Source organism: Acipenser ruthenus, chromosome 18 (genome assembly GCF_902713425.1).
Source record: "Acipenser ruthenus chromosome 18, fAciRut3.2 maternal haplotype, whole genome shotgun sequence".
Taxonomy (NCBI): Eukaryota; Metazoa; Chordata; class Actinopteri; order Acipenseriformes; family Acipenseridae; genus Acipenser; species Acipenser ruthenus.
The window spans coordinates 32,262,951-32,280,257 of record NC_081206.1 but is presented as its reverse complement, the minus strand read 5'-3'; the positions used below and the strand labels follow the sequence as shown (position 1 = coordinate 32,280,257).

Genomic DNA, 17,307 nt, shown 5'->3' with positions numbered 1-17,307 from the left:
CGAGTCAGCGCAGGGGTGGTAGCGGTGAGCTGAGATTAAAAAATAATTGGGCATTTCAAATTGGGTAGAAAACAATAAAAACTAACTGGCAACGACTAAATTTTTATAAAATAAAATAAAAAAAAAATATAACCATTTATTGCGGTATGCTGTAGTAAAAACATCAGTACTACAGTAAAATGGGTACATTGTCCAGCCAACCTGGTGTGAAAACTCCAGCCAGGAAAAAGAAAGAAAGAATTAAAGGAAAAAAGAAAGGAAGAAGGAAAGGAAGAAGGAAAGAAAGGAAGAAAGGAAGGTTAAAAGCAGCTCTTGAGTCTGAAGAGGTTGTTTCCGATGGCGTAGATGTAGGGGCTGGCGGTGGAGTAGGAGGCAGAGAGGAAGAAATCAGCGTGGGACCAGTAGGGGAACTCCTGGGAGTCCAGTGCAAACTGGAACACCAGGTGCAAGATCCAGGCCAGCTGGAAGATGAAGAGGGCTGCCAGCACGGCCCGGGTGCTCCTCTGGAAAGCAGCCTGCCTGCCGGGGCGCCCAGGCCGGGGCTCAGGGCCGGGGGCAGGGGGCTGGTCTGACAGGGCCTTGTGGTTGTGGTACAGAACCTTCACCATGAGTAAGCTGCAGACCAGGACGATGACAAGGGGCAAGCCGTTGAGCAGGAGCATGTAGGCCATCTTGTAGACCTGGCGTCCGAGCGAGCAGTCCAGCAGGGGGCAGTCAAAGAGGTCCGAGGAGCATGCGCGGGAGTCGGTCTCGTTCCCCTGGCCGTAGGAGACGAACTGATCCTCCTTGGGCAGCTCCATGAGGGCGGAGGGCAGGCTGAAGGAGAATGCCACTACCCAGCTGACAGCGCTCAGGAGCCAGGCGTTCCTGACCCGGTCCAGCACGGTGGGCAGGCTGACCCGTGTGGCCGCGTCCCTCAGCTTCTGGTACCGGAAGACGCAGATGAGCAGGGTGAAGAGGATGCTGCCGATCTCCCCCACGCCAGACATGAGCTTCAAAACCTTGCAGAACCAGCGCTCTGGTCTCAGCCCAGCCAGCTCGGTGAGGATGTCCGGTATGTCCACCAGGAGGCTCTCCACCAGGTTGGAAGAAGCCATGCCCGCCAGGAAGATCTCAAAGGTCTTGAAGCCAGATTGCTTCAGCACGGACACCAGCAGAGCACCATTCCCTATGATCCCCAACACACACACCAGAGACCTGCACACGAAGAGAGCTATCACTGCGGGTTCCATCTGAGCACAAGAGGGAGCGGGAGAGAGCAGAGAGGAGAGAGGAGCGGAGTCAGGACTTTCTTATAGTGTACAACCCCCCCCCCTTCCCTGGGTCTCCATGGAGACGGTGTCCATTCAAGTTGAAATAAGCAGTGACAAGTTTGTTAGCAGGAACAGGAGGAAATGACTCCCTCTTTAAGCCTTCTTCACTAAAGGGGCCAGAGTTTGTTGACATCCCCTTGGAGCCCCGGGGAGCTGTGAAGGGTTGGCTGGATGCTTCACTGATTGGCTGTTGTGTTCGTGTAAAAAAACTGAAAGGTGGGGGGGGCTCTGTAATTGTTCTCATTAGGGACGATCAGAATTTTTCCAGATGTACAGTTAAATGAGGCATGATGTTTTGTTTTTTTTAAAGACAATAGACCACTTTTTAGGTTTGCGCACATATCTGCTACGCTAGCCTAACTATAACATAAAGCAGAAAACATATGAGGAAGAAGAAGAGTGTTGTATGGTGTCTTTGTTATTTACAGCATTGTGTGAGTCCTCATGTCAGGGTTCTGTCGTGTTTTCAGGTGTCTTTGTTATTTACAGCATTGTGTGAGTCCTCATGTCAGGGTTCTGTCGTGTTTTCAGGTGTCTTTGTTATTTACAGCATTGTGTGAGTCCTCATGTCAGGGTTCTGTCGTGTTTTCAGACACCACAGCAGTCTGCGCTCCCGGTATCCATGCTGGTGGAGTGAGGCTGACAGAGATCTCAATGCATGTACTCCAGGGGTAAAAACAGAAGTGGGTAAAGCGCCCTTTGGGGTGCTCCAAGCCGGGCAGTGGCATGGTACCAGCGCAGAAGGCACCAATGCCCAGTCGATTACCCACGTGTCACTTGTGGGGGCCGTGCAGAATTGTGGGTTGAACTTCAATCACAGAGTCGCTTTATATAATACATTGGAGGATGTGTCGGCTTTAACCCTTGATATTTGCTTCTCGCAGGAGAGCGTGTGAGCCCTTTATTCCTGAAATGAGAAGGGTGGTAAACTCAGTATACCCGCGGTTACCCTCGCCTGCACTACTGCCTGTACTGTACAATCTGCTGGGGTCTGCTGCTTGCCATTATGATGGCTCTCGCGACACTACCCTCCCACGTCACTGTGAGCACCATAGGGACTACCCTTCCTGATACACAGGTTTACCAAATGCCAGTCATGCACGCTGGCAACGCAGCCCGCTGTGCCATATTGTGAATATACAATGATGTGAAAGGAAGCACATGGGTTTAAAGAGGGCCGTGGCGATGTCTTCATGTCACCACACAGCCCTTGGGTAGGAATGTGAGGGCGATCCTCGCTGCTGCCCAGTGCCAGTCTGTGCTTCAGGTTCAGGCACACTTAAGGCTGTAAGGTTTCCTGTGCTGCACATAGCATTGCACCTTCTGTGCCACTGGGGTTGATTTTTTTCCACTGACAGAGGCAAAAGCTGATTCCCAGTACTGCATGTGTAAAGATTTTAACGAGATTGTTCTAATTAGTGTCAGGTTTAATGAAGGTGCTGGTACGGTGATTGGGAAATGAGGCTTCTCATCAAAGGGGAACGGCGTGTAACACATGACAGGGTTTCTAGAGCTAGCGTGCAGTATTATTTATATCCACACGTGTAAGTGAAGCGCTTCTAACATGACTCGGACAAGCCAAGCCCTCCTTCCGATTCATTTCATCTCGTAGCTGCTTTTATAAAGCACACTAACACTTCCCTGTGCGAGGACGGGCCTCAAAGCTTTATTTAAAGAGTGGAGTTTTGCTTCTTTGTTTTTTGATGTTTTATTTGCCACACTAGAAGGTATAGCCAACAGTGATCTCAGCAGGAACATCCATAGGCACTGTCCCAGCACCATGGCTACAAACAGAGAGAGGCTTGTCACTGTCCCAGCACAGAGCTGAGTGCCACAGACACCACACCATGGCTACAAACAGAGAGAGGCTTGTCACTGTCCCAGCACAGAGCTGAGTGTCACAGACACCGCACCATGGGTACAAACAGAGAGAGGCTTGTCACTGTCCCAGCACAGAGCTGAGTGCCACAGACACCACACCATGGCTACAAACAGAGAGAGGCTTGTCACTGTCCCAGCACAGAGCTGAGTGCCACAGACACCGCACCATGGCTACAAACAGAGAGAGGCTTGTCACTGTCCCAGCACAGAGCTGAGTGCCACAGACACCGCACCATGGGTACAAACAGAGAGAGGCTTGTCACTGTCCCAGCACAGAGCTGAGTGCCACAGACACCGCACCATGGGTACAAACAGAGAGAGGCTTGTCACTGTCCCAGCACCATGGCTACAAACAGAGAGAGGCTTGTCACTGTCCCAGCACCATGGATACAAGCAGAGAGAGGCTTGTCACTGTCCCAGCACCATGGCTACAAGCAGAGAGAGGCTTGTCACTGTCCCAGCACCATGGCTACAAGCAGAGAGAGGCTTGTCACTGTCCCAGCACCATGGATACAAGCAGAGAGAGGCTTGTCACTGTCCCAGCACCATGGGTACAAACAGAGAGAGGCTTGTCACTGTCCCAGCACCATGGATACAAACAGAGAGAGGCTTGTCACTGTCCCAGCACAGAGCTGAGTGCCACAGACACCGCACCATGGCTACAAACAGAGAGAGGCTTGTCACTGTCCCAGCACAGAGCTGAGTGCCACAGACACCACACCATGGGTACAAACAGAGAGAGGCTTGTCACTGTCCCAGCACCATGGCTACAAACAGAGAGAGGCTTGTCACTGTCCCAGCACCATGGATACAAGCAGAGAGAGGCTTGTCACTGTCCCAGCACCATGGATACAAGCAGAGAGAGGCTTGTCACTGTCCCAGCACCATGGCTACAAGCAGAGAGAGGCTTGTCACTGTCCCAGCACCATGGATACAAGCAGAGAGAGGCTTGTCACTGTCCCAGCACCATGGATACAAGCAGAGAGAGGCTTGTCACTGTCCCAGCACCATGGCTACAAACAGAGAGAGGCTTGTCACTGTCCCAGCACCATGGCTACAAACAGAGAGAGGCTTGTCACTGTCCCAGCACCATGGATACAAGCAGAGAGAGGCTTGTCACTGTCCCAGCACCATGGCTACAAGCAGAGAGAGGCTTGTCACTGTCCCAGCACCATGGATACAAGCAGAGAGAGGCTTGTCACTGTCCCAGCACCATGGGTACAAGCAGAGAGGGGCTTGTCACTGTCCCAGCACCACGGGTACAAACAGAGAGGGGCTTGTCACTGTCCCAGCACAGAGCTCAGTGCCACAGACACCGCACCATGGGTACAAACAGAGAGAGGCTTGTCACTGTCCCAGCACCATGGCTACAAACAGAGAGGGGCTTGTCACTGTCCCAGCACAGAGCTCAGTGCCACACACACCGCACCATGGATACAAACAGAGAGAGGCTTGTCACTGTCCCAGCACAGAGCTGAGTGCCACAGACACCGCACCATGGCTACAAACAGAGACGTATTAAGGGAGGGCACTAAACCAGAGCCTTTAATGTTTAGAAAATGGAGAGATGTTGACAGACCTCATAGAAGATTTACATTATTGTCAGTCTAAATAAATGTGTCAACACAGCTATCAAATGAGATTAGGGGAGGGATTTAACTTGCTTATGTGGGGGGCATCTTGAAAGCCAGCAGTCTCACAATCAGGTGAGATTAGGGGAGGGATTTAACTTGCTTATGTGGGGGGCATCTTGAAAGCCAGCAGTCTCACAATCAGGTGAGATTAGGGGAGGGATTTAACTTGCTTATGTGGGGGGGCATCTCGAAAGCCAGCAGTCTCACAATCAGGTGAGATTAGGGGAGGTATTTAACTTGCTTATGTGGGGGGCATCTTGAAAGCCAGCAGTCTCACAGTCAGGTGAGATTAGGGGAGGGATTTAACTTGCTTATGTGGGGGGGCATCTCGAAAGCCAGCAGTCTCACAATCAGGTGGTCTCCTGAGCTGCCATTCTGGAGGTCATTTCCCAGCAGACTTCCAATTAAACCAACGGTCATCCTTCCCTGGTCAATTCAAACTCACAACAGCTGGCCACGGTGGTGACCCTGCTCTACACTCCATTGACAGTGTTACGGCAGGTGTTTGGTCCCGGCCATCCTATTGACAGTGTTATGGCAGGTTAATCAGTGTTGTTCTGGAGCTCATTGTAGCCTGATGCCCGATGCTCCATCACTAGTGTGAAGGCATATCCCTGTTATTTAGGATATTGTGTTTATATATATATATATATATATATTTGTTTGCTTGTTTTGTGATTTCACATCGGTAATTGGTAGATGCTAATTGCAAAGAAGCTGAGCGGGATCCCATCGGGGCTTGCTGTTTAGAGATCGGAAACACCGCCCTCCCTTGACAGGTCCAGGGTTGAGAGAGAGAGAGAGAGAGAGAGAGAGAGAGAGAGAGAGAGAGAGGGGGGAATACGTCTCTCTCTATATGTCCAGATATAGTATTGTGTTTGATTGTATTTATTACTGTATACTTTGTTTAATAACATGCATTTTTTAAAATACCTGTAACTGCTTTGGCAGAACCCTGGTTATTATTATTATTATTATTTATTTCTTAGTAGACGCCCTTATCCAGGGCGACTTACAGTTGTTACAAAATATCACAGTACAAAGTATCGTATTATAAAAGATCACATTACAAGTTATCAAATTCAAACTGGCTTTATTAGCATGACAGGAGTGATCCAGTGTTGCCAAAGCATTTCAACACATGCTACATCACATAAAATATAATGTTAATGTATTCCCTTAACAGAATGTATAACATTTCACATCTTTAATTATCTAGTCCTGTGTGAACAACTGTTTAATTTTACCTTCCCAAGATGGCGCTTGGGCTATACCACTCGTATCAGTGCGCAGATATGAAAGCGACCAGCAGTACCAGCGCCAACCCCGGCCCCGTGATCTCTCCAGCTGATGCTCTTTGTTAACTAGTTTCTGTGTCCAGACTCAAAGTCAAACCCAGCAATGCTGTCGGCCAGGAGAGCGCTGCTTGTGGGCTTGAGGAGCGCGGCGGTGACGCGCCGCGGATGCGCTGGCTCCACGGTCCCGATAGACGACGTTGTGAACGGACTGACCGAGGAACAGATACAGGTAAGGAACCGGGGCGAAGGGCAGCGAGGGAGCGGGGAAGCGGACTGCAGAGGCCGGGGCAGAGCGCTCGGCAAAGCAGTGATTTGTGAGAGTGTAGGGTGCACAACGCGGTCACATAGATTACGTGTAATAATAATAATAACAATTCGTTAATGTTTCCGTATAGAGGACGGTACATTACCAGCCGTGCACTTTACGAGCGCTAATCTAGGCACTCCGTTCACAGCTCTCCTGAACCGAATGATCATCTGCATCTTAACGATGAGCTGTAGTGTGAATCCGCGGTCTTCCCCCAGCACCGTAACCCTCGCACTGAACCCCTGTGCAGTTTAAAGGCTGGCTGAATTGTGTATCCTTTGTAATAAGGGGTGGGATTCTGCTTCCACTTCTGATTGGCTGCTCCCTCTGTGATGTCACAACCTCGGTTTTTGAGTTCAGCGAAAGGTTCCTGACCTTGACCGTGACCTCTTCAGTGAGCACCGCTATTGGTGAAGGTTAGGATCCAATCAGCTGCTACAACTGGAAGGCATCAGTTAGCAGTTTTTAAAAAGCTTTCTTGAGAAAGAAAACTAATTTGTTCAAGGATCTTCATTGTCACGTGTTTCAGTCTCAATTCTTAACCCCAGGTGTGGAAAGAATGACACCTGTAGAATGTTTATGAGCCTGTATGTGCATTCCGAATGGTAAAGGATTGCAGGTTACAGTACTGCTGGTCTTTTTGAATGATTGTTTTCAATATCTCACATTGATATTTTTGATATTCTGTGCTTGTTAAATACATTAGCCTTGGTGTTTGTTTATACTGCAGGTGTATGGAAAATGTTGTTTTTTTTTGTTCACATTTATTCAGGGTTAGAAAGTCACACTAGCCTTGAACCCGTGTTTAAGTAAAGAGTCTGAGCAGCCAAGCCCCTGCTAATTGTGCTCTGAGCTGATCACAGTTATCACAGCAGGAAGAAGTCTCACCTCAGTCTGGTTTGCCGTTAGCAGGAGATGCTGAAATTCTTGGCAGCAGATTATTTTAATAATAATTAGAGAGATCTTCTGAAACCCAGGATTGTATGCAGGTCTAGTGTGAGACGCACGCACGCACGCATGCACACACGCACACGCACGCACACACACACACACACACACACACGCACACGCACGCACACACACACACACACACACACACACGCACGCACACACACACACACACACACGCACGCACACACGCACACACACATGTGATTCCTAAAAACACAAGTAACAGCAATCTCATTGGAGAGATCTGATTGTGAACGTTTACAAATGCTCCAGTGTGTTCCAGTATAAATGTGTTGCTCATTAAATCTGTTTCCTGTTGTGTCATCTTCGTGCAGCTCAGACAAACCATCCACAGATTCTGTCAGGAGCAGCTGGCGCCCAAAGCCCAGGAGATCGACAAGAACAACGAGTTCAGAGAGATGAGGGTGAGCTGCGCTGGTTAAACTCGCCTCTCTGTCTGCTGGCACTGCTGCGTGTGCAGTGCCAGCTGGAGCACTGGAAAGAGAACGAACACCATGCAGTGCAGTCTGCTACACTCATCTGGGTGTTTTGTTGGCTTTAGTAAAACTGCAGTTTGGATCATTGAAGTATTGCAATTTTCTCCCTCTTCCCCTCTCCCTCTCTCTCCTCCTCTCCCTCTCCCTCTCTCTCTCTCTTCCCCTCTCCCTCTCCTCTCTCTGTCTGTCCCTCTTCCCCTCTCCCTCCCTCTCTCTCTCTCTCTTCCCCTCTCCCTCTCCCTCTCCTCCCTCTCCCTCTCCCTCTTCCCCTCTCCCTCTCTCCCCCTCTCTCCCTCTCTCTCTTCTCCTCTCCCTCCCTCTCTTCTCTCTTTCTCACTCTCAGGAGTTTTGGAAGAAGCTTGGTGATCTTGGAGTCCTTGGAATAACCGCTCCCGGTGAGTGACAATGTTGTGGCCACTTTATTAGGAACACCCTGTGTTATGGGGGAACAGGTCAGGTGATGAAATCAGCAGAAATGGGAGTGCAGCGAGTGATGAGGTATTGAATGCTAACGTGAGGTAAGAGTTAAAGCTGTGTTTAGGGGTGTATTACGCTTGTGTTGTGACCTTGCTGTCCCCAGCGGAGTTCGGCGGCTCTGCGATGGGCTACCTGGATCACGTGATCGTGATGGAGGAGATCTCCCGCGTCTCTGCCGCGGTGGGGCTCAGCTACGGGGCGCACTCCAACCTGTGTGTCAACCAGCTGGTGCGCAACGGCAGCCAGGCCCAGAAAGAGAAGTACCTGCCCAAGGTGAGACACACACACACACGCACGCACGCACGCACGCACGCACACACACACACACACACACACACACACACACACACACACACACGGCAGCCAGGCCCAGAAAGAGAAGTACCTGCCCAAGGTGACACACACACACACACACACACACACACACACACACACACACGGCAGCCAGGCCCAGAAAGAGAAGTACCTGCCCAAGGTGAGAGACACACACACACACACACACACACACACACACACACGGCAGCCAGGCCCAGAAACAGAAGTACCTGCCCAAGGTGAGACACACACACACACACACACACACACGGCAGCCAGGCCCAGAAAGAGAAGTACCTGCCCAAGGTGAGAGACACACACACACACACACACACACACACAGACAGGGTTACTGCACACACAGAGACCTCATTCAGTTCTGATTTACTATCTTCTTTCTTTTTTCCCAGCTCCTGAGTGGAGAGCATGTGGGTGCCCTGGCTATGAGCGAGCCCAATGCGGGCTCTGACGTTGTCTCTATGAAACTGAAAGCAGTGAAGAAAGGTGAGTGGGGCTCACTGTGTTAATTGGCAAGCTCTCAGATCCCTGGTACAGCACTGAGTTCTCTACACTAGACTGTATTGAATTAGCTGGCTCTCAGATCCCTGGTACAGCACTGAGTTCTCTATACTAGACTGTATTGAATTAGCTGGCTCTCAGATCCCCAATACAGCACTGAGTTCTCTACACTAGACTGTATTGAATGTGTCTGTGTTCTCAGCCCCCCCTCCACTGGGCCCTGTGTATTGAATGTGTCTGTGCTCTCCAGGGGATCACTATGTGCTGAATGGTAATAAGTTCTGGATCACGAACGGGCCGGAGGCAGATGTTCTGATCGTTTACGCCAAGACAGAGCCGTCCGCCAACGCACAGGGGATCACAGCCTTCATCCTGGAGAAGGTGGGCACTGGGAGGGACTGGGGGGAACTGCAGCCCTGTAGCACTACAATTTTGGGTGTCCACATAGAAAATGGTACTGCTTAGGCACTGGTGATGTCCATGTGTCTGCCTGCCTGCCACGCTCTTCACAGTGGACCGGGGGACTGCCTGAACGTTCACCTCATCTTCTCAAAGCTTGTATCACAGGCTGCTTGCCTCCTTTCCGATTGCGTTGCTAATTCTTTACAGTTTGAACCTATATAAGATTATGAGGGACGTCTCTGTGTGTGGAATGAGGTCAAAGGTCATTGAAATGAAGTGCAGGACAGATGCAGGCCGAGACAGGTTGTCCACACACACAGTTTTCCAGCGTTGTCCTGTATTTCCTTCCCACAGGGAATGTCAGGGTTCAGCACAGCTCAGAAGCTGGACAAGCTGGGAATGAGGGGCTCCAGCACCTGTGAGCTGATCTTCGAGGACTGCAAAGTGCCCGGTGAGGAAGGGGTTAACTCCCTGTGCTCAGTAACATGAGGAAGCCTCTATAAGAATACATGTCTGTGCCTGGCAACTGGAACTGAAGAACAGCTTCTGAACTCAGGCACCTAAACCTTAAAAAAAACAGTATTGCAATACTTCACAAAACTTCACAAAAAGGTAGCAGGGCAGCAAAACAATGCATGTAGTGGAATTTACTGCTTCGCCTTTCATTTTGCACACTGAAGTGTTGTGGCTTCTGAATGTTTTCCCATGCAGGGATGGAAATAAGACTACCATTGCATAGCAGTTTGACCCACTCCAGGTTTTACTACAAGCTTGATTAGCCCCGGTGTTTAGGTAACAAGCACAGTTGTGTCTTGTTAAGCTCATAGTAAAACCAGGAAGGGATCAAATTGCTGTGTAATGGGAGTCTTATTCCCATCTCTACAATGTGTCGGCACGCCTTGTTGTTTCAGAGCAGAGCATGCTGGGTCACCTGAACAAAGGTGTGTATGTGCTGATGAGTGGCCTGGACCTGGAGAGGCTGGTGCTGTCAGCAGGACCTCTAGGGTAAAGAACAGCTCGGCGGGCCAGGTTCAGTGAGGGGGGTCGGGTCTCATGAGGGAGGTGGGGGTCGGGGCTTGGTGAGGGAGGTGGGGGTCGGGGCTTGGTGAGGGAGGTGGGGGTCGGGGCTTGGTGAGGGAGGTGGGGGTCGATGAGGGAGGTGGGGGTCGGGGCTCGGTGAGGAAGGTGGGGGTCGGTGACAGAGGTGGGGGTCGGGGGTTGTTGAGGGAGGTGGGGGTCAGTGATGGAGGTGGGGTTTGGGGGTTGTTGAGGGAGGTGGGGGTCAGTGATGGTGTGGGGTTCGGGGGTTGGTGAGGGAGGTGGGGTTCGGGGGTTGGTGAGGGAGGTGGGGTTCGGGTGTTGGTGAGGGAGGTGGGGGTCGGGGCTTGGTGAGGGAGGTGGGGGTCGATGAGGGAGGTGGGGGTCGGGGCTCGGTGAGGAAGGTGGGGGTCGGTGACAGAGGTGGGGGTCGGGGCTCGGTGATGGAGGTGGGGTTCGGGGGTTGTTGAGGGAGGTGGGGGTCAGTGATGGAGGTGGGGTTCGGGTGTTGGTGAGGGAGGTGGGGTTCGGGTGTTGGTGAGGGAGGTGAGGTTCGGGGGTTGGTGAGGGAGGTGGGGGTGGGGGTCGGGGCTCGGTGAGGGAGGTGCAGATAGCTGAAAATGTCATTTTCCTCTACCTCTCAGGATCATGCAGGCGGTCATGGATCACTCCATCCCCTACATGCACGTCAGAGAGGCTTTCGGGCAGAAGATCGGACACTTCCAGGTAGGAGCAGCCACGCATCCAGGGCAAGGGAACAGGGCAGCACGTGCATTCACCTGATCTGAAGCGCTGGGGGTTTGGGACAGGCTGTGTGCTGGCGTGCTGTACGCTGTGTTCATGCTGATCTCCGCTGTGTGCTGGCGTGCTGTGTGCTGGCGTGCTGTGTTCATGCTGATCTCCGCTGTGTGCTGGCGTGCTGTGTTCATGCTGATCTCCGCTGTGTGCTGGCGTGCTGTGTTCATGCTGATCTCCGCTGTGTGCTGGCGTGCTGTGTGCTGGCGTGCTGTGTGCTGGCGTGCTGGGTTCATGCTGATCTCCGCTGTGTGCTGGCGTGCTGTGTGCTGGCGTGCTGTGTTCATGCTGATCTCCGCTGTGTGCTGGCGTGCTGTGTGCTGGCATGCTGTGTTCATGCTGATCTCCGCTGTGTGCTGGCGTGCTGTGTTCATGCTGATCTCCGCTGTGTGCTGGCGTGCTGTGTTCATGCTGATCTCCGCTGTGTGCTGGCATGCTGTGTTCATGCTGATCTCCGCTGTGTGCTGGCGTGCTGTGTGCTGGCGTGCTGGGTTCATGCTGATCTCCGCTGTGTGCTGGCGTGCTGTGTTCATGCTGATCTCCGCTGTGTGCTGGCGTGCTGTGTTCATGCTGATCTCCGCTGTGTGCTGGCGTGCTGTGTGCTGGCGTGCTGTGTTCATGCTGATCTCCGCTGTGTGCTGGCGTGCTGTACGCTGTATTGATTCTCTACAATGTGTTCATTCTTCTGTTTTGCTGTCCCAGCTGTTACAAGGGAAGATGGCTGACATGTACACCCGCCTCAGCTCTTGCAGACAGTATGTGTACAACGTGGCGCGAGCCTGCGACAGGGGGCACTTCAGCTCCAAGGTGAGACCCCGATAACAAAGAGGGGTACACACAGGGGAGGAGGGGCTCTGTTACAGTATAGAGGGGTACAGATTGAGGGAGAGTTGGGGGCTCTGCTACAGTATAGAGGGGTACAGATTGAGGGAGAGTCGGGGGCTCTGCTACAGTATAGAGGGGTACAGATTGAGGGAGAGTTGGGGGCTGTGTTACAGTATAGAGGGGTACAGATTGAGGGAGAGTCGGGGCTCTGTTACAGTATAGAGAGGTACAGATTGAGGGGGAGTTGGGGGCTCTGTTACAGTATAGAGGGGTACAGATTGAGGGAGAGTCGGGGCTCTGTTACAGTATAGAGGGGTACAGATTGAGGGAGAGTCGGGGGCTGTGTTACAGTATAGAGGGGTACAGATTGAGGGAGAGTCGGGGGCTCTGTTACAGTATAGAGGGGTACAGATTGAGGGGGAGTTAGGGGCTCTGTTACAGTATAGAGGGGTACAGATTGAAGGAGAGTCGGGGGCTCTGTTACAGAATAGAGGGGTACAGATTGAGGGAGAGTTAGGGGCTCTGTTACAGTATAGAGGGGTACAGATTGAGGGAGAGTCGGGGGCTCTGTTACAGTATAGAGGGGTACAGATTGAGGGAGAGTCGGGGGCTCTGTTACAGTATAGAGGGGTACAGATTGAGGGAGAGTTGGCTCTGTTACAGTATAGAGGGGTACAGATTGAGGGAGAGTTGGGGGCTCTGTTACAGAATAGAGGGGTACAGATTGAGGGGGAGTTGGGGGCTCTGTTACAGTATAGAGGGGTACAGATTGAGGGAGAGTTGGCTCTGTTACAGTATAGAGGGGTACAGATTGAGGGAGAGTTGGGGGCTCTGTTACAGTGTAGAGGGGTACAGATTGAGGGAGAGTTGGCTCTGTTACAGTATAGAGGGGTACAGATTGAGGGAGAGTTGGGGGCTCTGTTACAGAATAGAGGGGTACAGATTGAGGGGGAGTTGGGGGCTCTGTTACAGTATAGAGGGGTACAGATTGAGGGAGAGTTGGCTCTGTTACAGTATAGAGGGGTACAGATTGAGGGAGAGTTGGGGGCTCTGTTACAGTATAGAGGGGTACAGATTGAGGGAGAGTTGGGGGCTCTGTTACAGTATAGAGGGGTACAGATTGAGGGAGAGTTGGGGGCTCTGTTACAGTGTGGTTTAATGTAGACAGTGCAATAGAGAAACAGGATCACTTCTCTGTTTGTCCCCACAGGACTGTGCTGGAGTGATTCTGTACACTGCAGAAACAGCAACTCAAGTAGCACTTGATGGAATTCAGTGTCTCGGTAAGTGGCTGCTAATATCTATTTATTTATTTAAAAGCGTCAAACGCGTTGACAGTCCTAATATGATTCGTAACCCTAAATTATATGAAGAGTATCAGAATCTGGGAACATATTGAGAGCCGTCCATCTTTATATGAAGGGACAAGCCTTGAGGGGCGTCCTGTCCATCTTTATATGAAGGGACAAGCCTTGAGGAGCATCCCGTCCATTTTTATATGAAGGGACAAGCCTTGAGGGGCATCCCGTCCATCTTTATATGAAGGGACCAGCCTTGAGGGGCATCCCGTCCATTTTTATATGAAGGGACAAGCCTTGAGGGGCATCCCGTCCATCTTTATATGAAGGGACCAGCCTTGAGGGGCATCCCGTCCATCTTTATATGAAGGACCAGCCTTGAGGGGCGTCCCGTCCATCTTTATATGAAGGGACCAGCCTTGAGGAGCGTCCCGTCCATCTTTATATGAAGGGACAAGCCTTGAGGAGCGTCCCATCCATCTTTATATGAAGGGACCAGCCTTGAGGGGCGTCCCGTCCATCTTTATATGAAGGGACAAGCCTTGACAGGCTTCTTCTCGTTCCCAGACTGCTCTTGTGCTCTTGTGTTGAGTCAGCATCACAGGCAGGTTCATTGTGCTCTCGTTTCTATTGAAGTGTCGCGCACAAGGAGGTTAGCATACTAATAAACAACAAGGCCTTCAGAATCTTTACCTGCGAGATCGCTGCCCTTAAACAAATCATCGCTGTTAGAGACCGCTACCTCCGGGACAAAATACCTCAAATACATCCGCCTTCTCAGGAACTTGTTTCGCTTTTCTTTCATTGCTCTCTTCTGCGGTAGTTTCCATGGTTTGTCGTAGTGATGTCATGTTTGTTTTTTTGAGAAGCTGTGACTCGGCCTGTGATTGGTTGTAATATACTTCCTAATTGTTCTCCTCCCCTCTTGTCCCAGGTGGGAACGGCTACATCAATGACTACCCGATGGGGCGCTTCCTGCGCGATGCCAAGCTGTACGAGATCGGAGCCGGGACCAGCGAGGTCCGCAGACTGATCATCGGCAGGGCTTTCAACGCCATGTACAAATAAAGAGAGCCAGGGCTCAATACACAGGACCTGTGATCAGGGCTCCAAACCTGCAGCTCCTGCCCCCAGTCCTGGGTTCACAGCGTTGAGCAGAATCTCTTCCTTCAGCTGATTTCTTTTAAGGAAAGTTGCTATAATTGTATCACTTTGTTGCTACTGGACAGGAATGTTTCTAATGTAAAATCTGTAAAAAAGCAAAAAAGAGTCCTGCATTTGTGAGGCTCCGCGATGTGCTCAAAGGAACAGTCCAAGTTAATGATAATTATATATTAAGTTTGACCTTGACTTTACCATGGCTTATTATGCTGGTCTTCCTCTCCTTGGGTCTCTCTAATCAGCTGTGCGGGATACTGATTGGGTTGTTGGGATTGCTGATCAGAAACACTAAGTCTCTAAATGGGACTGCTAGAGTGCTGTGCGAATGGGAATTACAGGTGTATGAATCCTGTGCCCTGTTCCTCAGTCTGTCATTAATGATCATTATGATCAGGTAACACATATTACACAGTACTGCATCAGGACCATTTCATGAATCGGGACCCTGGATCCGGGACTCCTATTGCAGAGCACTTTCACCTGTTCCAGGTGTTAATACACGCTTGATTAGCCACAGTTTGTAACAAGCTCAGGTGCGTCTTATTAAACTCGTGTACAGGATTTACACTCTCACTGATGCCCTCGGCACATCCACAAGCCTGCCTTGTTGTATAGCCAGCTTGTTTGCTTTCATTCCTCATGGGTTTTAGCTGCATGATCACACTGCGTCCTCCAGCACTGCTCTGTCCATATGCCTTCCATCCACAGCACAGTCCTGTGTAGAGACCTCCGCACTTACAGCTGCTGGCCACCAGAGGTCACACCTCGCAGCTGCGGCCAATAGCGTCAGCAGCACGAATGTTGTTTTAATTGATTCTTAATATTATTGCATGATTTTATTATGATGAATGCCACCCACATGAATGCACATATAGATATATATATATATATAGAGAGATATATATATATAGAGATATATAGATATATATATATATATATATATAGAGATATATAATTCAACATAGAAGTGGCAAAACCCAGAGTCTGAATGATTGCAAACAGCAGGGAAAGAAGCTGAATGAAATGTAAAGAAAAAGTGCATTCATTTGAAGCCATTTACTGCTCGATGAATGATCAGCTTTTCCAGAAAAATAACACTGTTGACTAAAAAGAGTAATACAATTCAAGCTAGTTTGCCATCAAAGGAGTGCTGCACATCTATTAAAAGCTGTTTCCTCTTACCAGCATGAGCAGTGCTGCTGTGTGCTGGGGAGATGTGTGTTCACTGCTTGTTTAAATATTTGATATCTCCTGTTTCATTGAAAGGACTAGAACAGTAGTTCATTGTAGTATTATGATGATTATTATTAGTAGTATTCTTTACCAGCTGCAGTAAGGATCTCTAAGGCACTCTCAAGCTGTTATCAGGGTTGATCTCCTTTCAAACAATAGGAGTGAATTAAAGACTGGATATCTATACCCCAGATTTAAAGCAATCTATCTATCCCTGTGTATACTTTGTGCTGAGTGTGTGACACATAAGACGACAGTTACTTAATAAAAACAAGTTGGAAATGTCAGCTCTTCAGAGGCAGAACGCAGCATTTGTGAAAACAAACAACGTTTCTATTGCTCTGTGTGTGCACAGCTTGAAGATATAACACACACACAGCGTTTCTATTGCTCTGTGCAGAGCTTGAAGATATAACACACACACAGCGTTTCTATTGCTCTGTGCAGAGCTTGAAGATATAACACACACACAGCGTTTCTATTGCTCTGTGCTGCACAGCTTGAAGATATAACACACACAGCGTTTCTATTGCTCTGTGCTGCACAGCTTGAAGATATAACACACACACAGCGTTTCTATTGCTCTGTGTGTGCACAGCTTGAAGATATAACACACACACAGCGTTTCTATTGCTCTGTGTGTGCAGAGCTTGAAGATATAACACACACACAGCGTTTCTATTGCTCTGTGTGTGCAGAGCTTGAAGATATAACACACACACAGCGTTTCTATTGCTCTGTGTGTGCAGAGCTTGAAGATATAACACACACACAGCGTTTCTATTGCTCTGTGTGTGCAGAGCTTGAAGATATAACACACACACAGCGTTTCTATTGCTCTCTGTGTGTGCAGAGCTTGAAGATATAACACACACACAGCGTTTCTATTGCTCTGTGCAGAGCTTGAAGATACAACACACACACAGCGTTTCTATTGCTCTGTGTGCTGAAGCGCTTGAAGATATAACACACACACAGCGTTTCTATTGCTCTGTGTGCTGAAGCGCTTGAAGATATAACACACACACAGCGTTTCTATTGCTCTGTGTGCTGAAGCGCTTGAAGATATAACACACACACAGCGTTTCTATTGCTCTGTGTGTGCAGAGCTTGAAGATATAACACACACACAGCGTTTCTATTGCTCTGTGTGTGCAGAGCTTGAAGATATAACACACACACAGCGTTTCTATTGCTCTGTGTGTGCAGAGCTTGAAGATATAACACACACACAGCGTTTCTATTGCTCTCTGTGTGTGCAGAGCTTGAAGATATAACACACACACAGCGTTTCTATTGCTCTGTGCAGAGCTTGAAGATACAACACACACACAGCGTTTCTATTGCTCTGTGTGTGCAGAGC

General features: G+C 49.9%; 1 protein-coding gene across 2 annotated transcripts; it reads left to right on the top strand.

Moving 5' to 3' along the window:
* The first annotated feature begins 6,133 nt into the window (after positions 1-6,133).
* Positions 6,134-16,231, top strand: LOC117395187 (isovaleryl-CoA dehydrogenase, mitochondrial). Of its 2 annotated transcripts, XM_058992038.1 has the most exons (13): positions 6,217-6,355; positions 6,582-6,849; positions 7,720-7,809; positions 8,225-8,276; positions 8,462-8,631; positions 9,084-9,177; positions 9,443-9,573; positions 9,949-10,045; positions 10,506-10,599; positions 11,277-11,358; positions 12,130-12,234; positions 13,463-13,535; positions 14,485-16,231. In XM_058992038.1, the coding sequence occupies exons 3-13, from the start codon at positions 7,804-7,806 to the stop codon at positions 14,616-14,618; spliced, it is 1,038 nt and encodes a 345-aa protein (XP_058848021.1). In that variant the 5' UTR covers positions 6,217-6,355; positions 6,582-6,849; positions 7,720-7,803; the 3' UTR covers positions 14,619-16,231. The 2 variants fall into 2 exon arrangements, with proteins under 2 accessions (XP_058848020.1, XP_058848021.1); XM_058992037.1 differs by lacking the exon at positions 6,582-6,849 and having other exon boundaries at positions 6,134-6,355.
* The last annotated feature ends 1,076 nt before the right edge of the window (positions 16,232-17,307 follow it).

Bases quoted from the DNA above. Each gene is read 5' to 3' on its own strand.
- LOC117395187 (XM_058992037.1), top strand. From the start codon at position 6,230: ATGCTGTCGGCCAGGAGAGCGCTGCTTGTGGGCTTGAGGAGCGCGGCG. The intron at 6,356-7,719 runs GTAAGGAACCGG...ATCTTCGTGCAG, and splicing joins TGACCGAGGAACAGATACAG to CTCAGACAAACCATCCACAG. The intron at 11,359-12,129 runs GTAGGAGCAGCC...TTGCTGTCCCAG, and splicing joins AGAAGATCGGACACTTCCAG to CTGTTACAAGGGAAGATGGC.